Source organism: Electrophorus electricus, chromosome 7, assembly GCF_013358815.1.
Source record: "Electrophorus electricus isolate fEleEle1 chromosome 7, fEleEle1.pri, whole genome shotgun sequence".
Taxonomy (NCBI): Eukaryota; Metazoa; Chordata; class Actinopteri; order Gymnotiformes; family Gymnotidae; genus Electrophorus; species Electrophorus electricus.
In genome coordinates, this window is record NC_049541.1 from 1,838,851 (window position 1) to 1,846,350 (window position 7,500).

Sequence of the window (7,500 nt, forward strand, 5' to 3'; positions counted from 1 at the left end):
GTCTATAACGTTAGAGGTGTCTGCAGTCTATAACGTGAGATGCGTCATTGTAGTCTATAACATTTGATGTTATTGTAGTCTATAACGTTAGATGTGTCTTTGTAGTCTTTAATGTTAGATGTATCATTGCAGTCTATAATGTTAGATGTATCATTGTAGTCTATAATGTTAGATGTGTATTTGTAGTCTATAACATTAGTTATTGTAGTCTATAACATTAGATGTATCATTGTAGTCAATAACATTAGATGTCATTGTAGTCTATAACGTTAGATGTATCATTGTAGTCTAGAATGTTAGATGTGTCTTTGTAGTCTATAACATTAGATATGTTATTGTAATCTATTACTTTAGAAGTGTCATTGTAGTCTATAACATTAGATTTGTCATTGTAGTCTATAACATTAGATTTGCCATTGTAGTCCATAACGTTAGATGTGTCTGTAGTCTATAACGTTAGATGTGTCATTGTAGTCAATAACGTTAGATATGTTATTGTGGTCTATAATGTTAGATGTGACATTGTAGTCTATAATGTTAGATGTGTCTTTGCAGTCTATAATGTTAGATATGTTATTGTAGTCTATAACGTTATATGTATCATTGTAGTCTATAACGTTAGATGTGACATTGTAGTCTATAACGTTAGATGTGTCTTTGCAGTCTATAACGTTAGATATGTTATTGTCGTTTATAATGTTAGATGTGTCATTGCAGTCTATAACCTTAGGTGTCATTGTAGCCTATAACGTTAGATGCATCATTGTAGTCTATAACGTTAGATGCGTCATTGTAGTCTATAACGTTAGATATGTTATTGTAGTCTAAAACGTTAGATGTGTTATTGTAGTCTATAATGTTAGATGCGTCATTGTAGTGTATAATGTTAGATGCGTCATTGTAGTCTATAACAGATATGTTATTGTAGTCTATATCGTTAGATGTGTCATTGTAGTCTATAACGTTAGATGTGTTATTGTGGTCTATAACGTTAGATATGTTAGTGTAGTCTATAACGTTAGATATATTAGTGTAGTCTATAACCTTAGTGTTAGTGTAGTCTATAACGTTAGATATGTCTTTGTAGTCTATATCGTTAGATGAGTCCTTGTAGTCAATAACATTAGATATGTTATTGTAATCTATTACTTTAGATGTGTCATTGTAGTCTATAACGTTAGATATGTCATTGTAGTCTATAGCGTTAGATGTATCTTTGTAGTCTATATTGTTATGTGTCATTGTAGTCTATAACGTTAGATGTGTTATTGTAGTCTATAAAGTTAGATTTATCATTTTAGTATATAACATTAGATGCATCATTGTTGTCTATAACATTAGATGTGTTATTGTAGTCTATAACGTTAGATGTATCATTGTAGTCTATAACGTTAGATGTGTGTGTAGTCTATAACGTTAGATGTGCCATTGTAGTCAATAACGTTAGATATGTTATTGTAGTCTATAACATTAGATGTATCATTGTAGTCTATAACGTTAGATGTGTTATTGTAGTCTATAACGTTAGATGTGTTATTGTAGTCTATAACGTTAGATATGTTAGTGTAGTCTATAATGTTAGATGTGTCATTGCAGTCTATAACGTGAGATGTATATTTGTAGTCTATAACATTAGATGTATCATTGTAGTCTATAATGTGAGATGTATCATTGTAGTCTATAACGTTAGATGTGTCTTTGTAGTCTATATCGTTAGATGAGTCCTTGTAGTGAATAACATTAGATATGTTATTGTAATCTATTACTTTAGATGTGTCATTGTAGTCTATAACGTTAGATGTGTTATTGTGGTCTATAACGTTAGATATATTAGTGTAGTCTATAACGTTAGTGTTAGTGTAGTCTATAACGTTAGATATGTTAGTGTAGTCTATAACGTTAGATGTATCATTGTAGTCTATAACGTTAGATGTGTTATTGTAGTCTATAACGTTAGATGTATCATTGTAGTCTCTAACGTTAGATGTGTTATTGTAGTCTATAACGTTAGATGTGTTATTGTAGTCTATAACGTTAGATATGTTAGTGTAGTCTATAACGTTCGTGTTAGTGTAGTCTATAACATTTGATATGTTAGTGTAGTCTATAACGTTAGATGTGTTAGTGTAGTCTATAACGTTAGATATGTTATTGTAGTCTATAATGTTAGATGTATCATTGTAGTCTATAACGTTAGATGTGTTATTGTAGTCTATAACGTTAGATGTCTTATTGTAGTCTATAATGTTAGATGTGTCATTGCAGTCTATAACGTGAGATGTATCTTTGTAGTCTATAACATTAGATGTATCATTGTAGTCTATAATGTGAGATGTATCATTGTAGTCTATAATGTTAGATGTGTCTTTGTAGTCTATATCGTTAGATGAGTCCTTGTAGTGAATAACATTAGATATGTTATTGTAATCTATTACTTTAGATGTGCCATTGTAGTCTATAACGTTAGATATGTTATTGTAGTCTATAGCGTTAGATGTGTCTTTGTAGTCTATATTGTTATATGTGTCATTGTAGTCTATAACGTTAGATGTGTTATTGTAGTCTATAAAGTTAGATTTATCATTTTAGTATATAATATTAGATGCATCATTGTTGTCTATAACATTAGATGTGTTATTGTAGTCTATAACGTTAGATGTATCATTGTAGTCTATAACGTTAGATGTGTTATTGTAGTCTATAACGTTAGATGTGTTATTGTAGTCTATAACGTTAGATATGTTAGTGTAGTCTATGTTAGATGTGTCATTGCAGTCTATAACGTGAGATGTATATTTGTAGTCTATAACATTAGATGTATCATTGTAGTCTATAATGTGAGATGTATCATTGTAGTCTATAACGTTAGATGTCTTTGTAGTCTATATCGTTAGATGAGTCCTTGTAGTGAATAACATTAGATATGTTATTGTAATCTATTACTTTAGATGTGTCATTGTAGTCTATAACGTTAGATGTGTTAGTGTAGTCTATAACGTTAGATATGTTAGTGTAGTCTAAAACGTTAGTGTTAGTGTAGTCTATAACGTTAGATATGTTATTGTAGTCTATAACGTTAGATATGTTGGTGTAGTCTATAACGTTAGATGTGTTAGTGTAGTCTATAACGTTTGATGTGTTAGTGTAGTCTGTAACATTAGATGTGTTAGTGTAGTCTATAACGTTAGATGTGTTAGTGTAGTCTATAACGTTAGATGTGTTAGTGTAGTCTGTAACATTAGATGTGTTAGTGTAGTCTGTAACATTAGATGTGTTAGTGTAGTCTATAACGTTAGATGTGTTAGTGTAGTCTATAACGTTAGATGTGTTAGTGTAGTCTATAACATTAGATGTGTTAGTGTAGTCTATAACGTTAGATGTGTTAGTGTAGTCTATAACGTTAGATGTGTTGGTGTAGTCTGTAACGTTAGATGTGTTAGTGTAGTCTGTAACGTTAGATGTGTTAGTGTAGTCTGTAACGTTAGATGTGTTAGTGTAGTCTATAACGTTAGATGTGTTAGTGTAGTCTATAACGTTAGATATGTTAGTGTAGTCTATAACGTTAGATGTGTTAGTGTAGTCTATAACATTAGATGTGTTAGTGTAGTCTGTAACGTTAGATGTGTTATTGTAGTCTATAACGTTAGATGTGTTAACGTTAGATGTGTTAGTGTAGTCTATAACGTTAGATGTGTTAGTGTAGTCTATAACGTTAGATGTGTTAGTGTAGTCTGTAACGTTAGATATGTTAGTGTAGTCTATAACGTTAGATATGTTAGTGTAGTCTGTAACGTTAGATGTGTTAGTGTAGTCTATAACGTTAGATGTGTTAGTGTAGTCTATAACGTTAGATGTGTTAGTGTAGTCTGTAACGTTATATGTGTTAGTGTAGTCTGTAACGTTACTCATTACTCACTGTGGACAATGAAATGGCTGGTGAGTTTGCCGTGCATTTTGATTGGGTGTAAGCAGGAATGACTTCCTGGGAGCAGGACGAATCAGCCTGGAGTCACATTCTGGCAGCACAGCGACTGCGCCGTGTACAGCAGGGCCAGACGAGGACTGACTTCACAGAGCCGTTTGAAAATCAGAATGCTGTTTGTCTATGCCTTTCTCTCTCTCTCTCTCTCCCTCTCTCTCTCTCTCTCTCCCTCTCTCCTTCATTTTTCTCTTTTTTTCTGCCTCCTTTAGCCTCTCGTTCTGTTTATCTCTCTTTCTCTCTATCCCCCTTTCTTCAGTTTCTCTTTTGAAAATGGTTTGCTCAGCTCGAACCCTGCAGGATAAAAAGCATGATGCAACAGGAGGGGGTAGAGGAGGGGAGAGATAGAGGGATGGAGAGATAGAGGGATGGAGAGATGGAGGGATGGAGAGAGAGAGGGATGGAGAGAGAGAGGGATGGAGAGATAGAGGGATGGAGAGAGAGAGGGATGGAGAGATGGATGGATGGAGAGAGAGAGGGATGGAGAGATAGAGGGATGGAGAGAGAGAGGGATGGAGAGATAGAGGGATGGAGAGATGGAGGGATGGAGAGATAGAGGGATGGAGAGATGGAGGGATGGAGAGATAGAGGGATGGAGAGATGGAGGGATGGAGAGATGGAGGGATGGAGAGAGAGAGGGATGGAGAGATAGAGGGATGGAGAGATAGAGGGATGGAGAGAGAGAGGGATGGAGGTGCGAAGAGACGGAGGAATGGAGGGCTGGAGAGGTGGGGAGATGGCAGTACGGTGAGTCAAAGGGACGGAGGGATGGAACGGATGGAGGGATGGAACGGATGGAGGGATGGAACGGACGGCGGGATGGAACGGATGGAGGGATGGAACGGATGGAGGGATGGAACGGATGGCGGGATGACCCAGAACCAGCAGCAGAGGGGAGGTCAGACATGACTACATACATGCTCCATGTTTGACTCGTCTGACATCGGAACCACGTCACTACTCTGACTCGTAAAGCCGTGCCTCTTACGTAACTACAGCTGGTCACATACGGGACAGATTCATTCCACGGCTAAAGATCCTGCACCCTCCACCAGAACCAGGTGTACTGCACGGGACTTCAGGACTCCACGAAAAGCACTAAAGTCCCACTGAAGTCAACAGCAGCAGAATGCTTTTCCATCAGGACAGCAGGAATCACAGGGAACCCACAGATCCCATTTCTCCAGTGCAATTCCTCCTTTCCCAGGACCAACACTGACAAGCAACCAATCCTGTACTGTGCTGTGTTCTTGCCCGGCCCCCCCGTGGGCAGAGTCTGAGGAAGAACTAGCTGGCTCCGGGGAGGAATGTCTCATCCTAGGAGCTAGGAGCTCATCCAATAAACTCGGCGACAGCACGCTCCGACAAAGCGCTCCAGAACCACGGTGTGGATAATTACTTCAGCTCAGGATAATGGTATTACAGACAATACGGGAGAGAGAAAAAAGTCGAATAAGAATGCATAATTCTACCTGATTGCTCATGCTTTTTAAAAACAAAGAACAACTGAAAGAGAGAAAGGGACTGAAAGTGCTAAAATGAAAAAGAAAGAAAGAAAGAATACATGGAAAGGAGAGTGAAAGAGTGAGTGATGTGCCATACTGGATGATGTCTCATACTGGATCTAAATGCTAATCTCCCCGTATCCCTCCACCCTGATTGCTCTGAATTTGGGCTCCGCCGCGCCCAGCTGCTCCGTGTTCCTCCGCCGACAGCTAGGTCCCCACCGAGGAGCTCCGTGGGGCCTAAGTGTCTTCATTATGGCATTAAGTCACAGAGAGTGGGGGCTGAATAACTGATGGAGCAGACAAGGGAGTGCTTCTCCATACCGCTCTGATGAGGTGCACACACACACACACACACACACACACACACACACACACACACACACACACACACACGCACACACACTCACGCACAGACACACACAAACACACACATGCACACAAGCGCACACACACTTAATATTGCTCCGTTTGCATTCAGACACAATAACACCTAGAGAGCATAATCACTTCACTGTGTGATTTAAAGCTAATCTGAAACGATTTAATGACTCATTCCCTCTCGTTCTCTCTCAAACTCTGGGCCTGAAATGTGAGCTATTGTGAGATGTAATAGTGTGGTTTGGTTCCCTGCAAGCCTTTTTTCTCACAAAGGCTGGAAAGTAAACAGATTTCAAGTGCTGTAAATAAATAAAGAGCCAAGACTAGAAGTGGGAAACTTTTATTTAAATGGTTTTAAATGGTTTTAAATTGTTTTAAAAGGGAAAATGCTACTCTACCGAAAATAACAGCATTTGTATACATTTTGCTCACAAGAAAGTCAGTGTACCAACAACACATTCACACTTACATATCAATGTGCCAACATCACATTCACACTTACACAGCAATGTACCTAAACCACATTCACACTTATATACCAATGTACTTACACCACATTCACACTTACACACCAATGTACCAACACCACATTCACACTTACACACCAATGTACCAACATCACATTCACACCTACATACTAATGTACAAACACCACATTCACACTTACATACCTATGTGCCAATAACACATTCACGCTTACATACCAATGTACTAGTATCACATTCACACTTACACACCAATGTACCTACACCACATTCACACTTACACAACAGTGTTCCAGTATTAAATGGGGTTATCACTGAATTATGTATGACTTGACCTGTCCCTGTGGAAACATTTATCCTCTGTTGGTGTTTTACACCACGGGGATGTGCAGAATGTCTCCAGCTCCAAACAGTCAGAACCCCATGTCATGTTGCTCCATACACACACACACACACACAAACACACAAACACACACACACACACACACACACACACACACATACACACTTACCCCTGATGCAGGGTACGCTGTCCAGCCCAGCTCTGCTGTCGCAGTCCGAGTGTCCATCATCGTTTCTGAGAGAGAGAAAGAGAGAGAGAAAGAGAGAGAGAGAGTTTTTTGATGTTCAGATTTATTGGTGCTATAGGCCAGTTTTTCTATACTCCCAAAACAGAGTAAATGTGATTAACTGGATGAAAGGTAAATACCCAGAATTACTGATACATGAGTGAACACATAACCCTCCTAGCATTAAGAGAGTCATTAAGAGAGAAAGAGAGAGAGAGAGAGAGAGAGGAATTGGATGTATTTATCCTGATAACTGAGCATGTGTGTGAGCTCAAAGCTCCTGCTACAATGATGGATCGGGTGAGTGGAATGGGTGGGATAGAGGCGTGTGATGGACAGAAGTACAAGGTGGAGGAGAGAGAGAGAGAGAGAGAGAGAGAGAGAAGCCAGTACCTAATATAATACACACTAATATAAATGTAAGATATTCTGAACTAATATGAGCATATACATTAACATTCTCTAAAATCCTCCTCCACTTCTCTGAATCAAGAACTCAAAGCCGCAGCCTTCTGTGCGGAGGGCGGCCTGCTCCACCGCCGCCCGACGAGTGACAGGGAGTCACGCGGGTCACGCAGATC

The 7,500-nt window shown here is 38.5% G+C and overlaps 1 protein-coding gene across 1 annotated transcript in view; it reads right to left on the minus strand.

Moving 5' to 3' along the window:
* LOC113568219 (ephrin type-B receptor 1) overlaps window positions 1-7,500 on the minus strand; it is a 226,440-nt gene that overhangs the window by 160,942 nt on the left and 57,998 nt on the right. Inside the window, 1 exon segment of the mRNA XM_035528216.1 lies at window positions 6,863-6,927. Coding sequence (XP_035384109.1) covers window positions 6,863-6,927 — 65 coding nt within the window.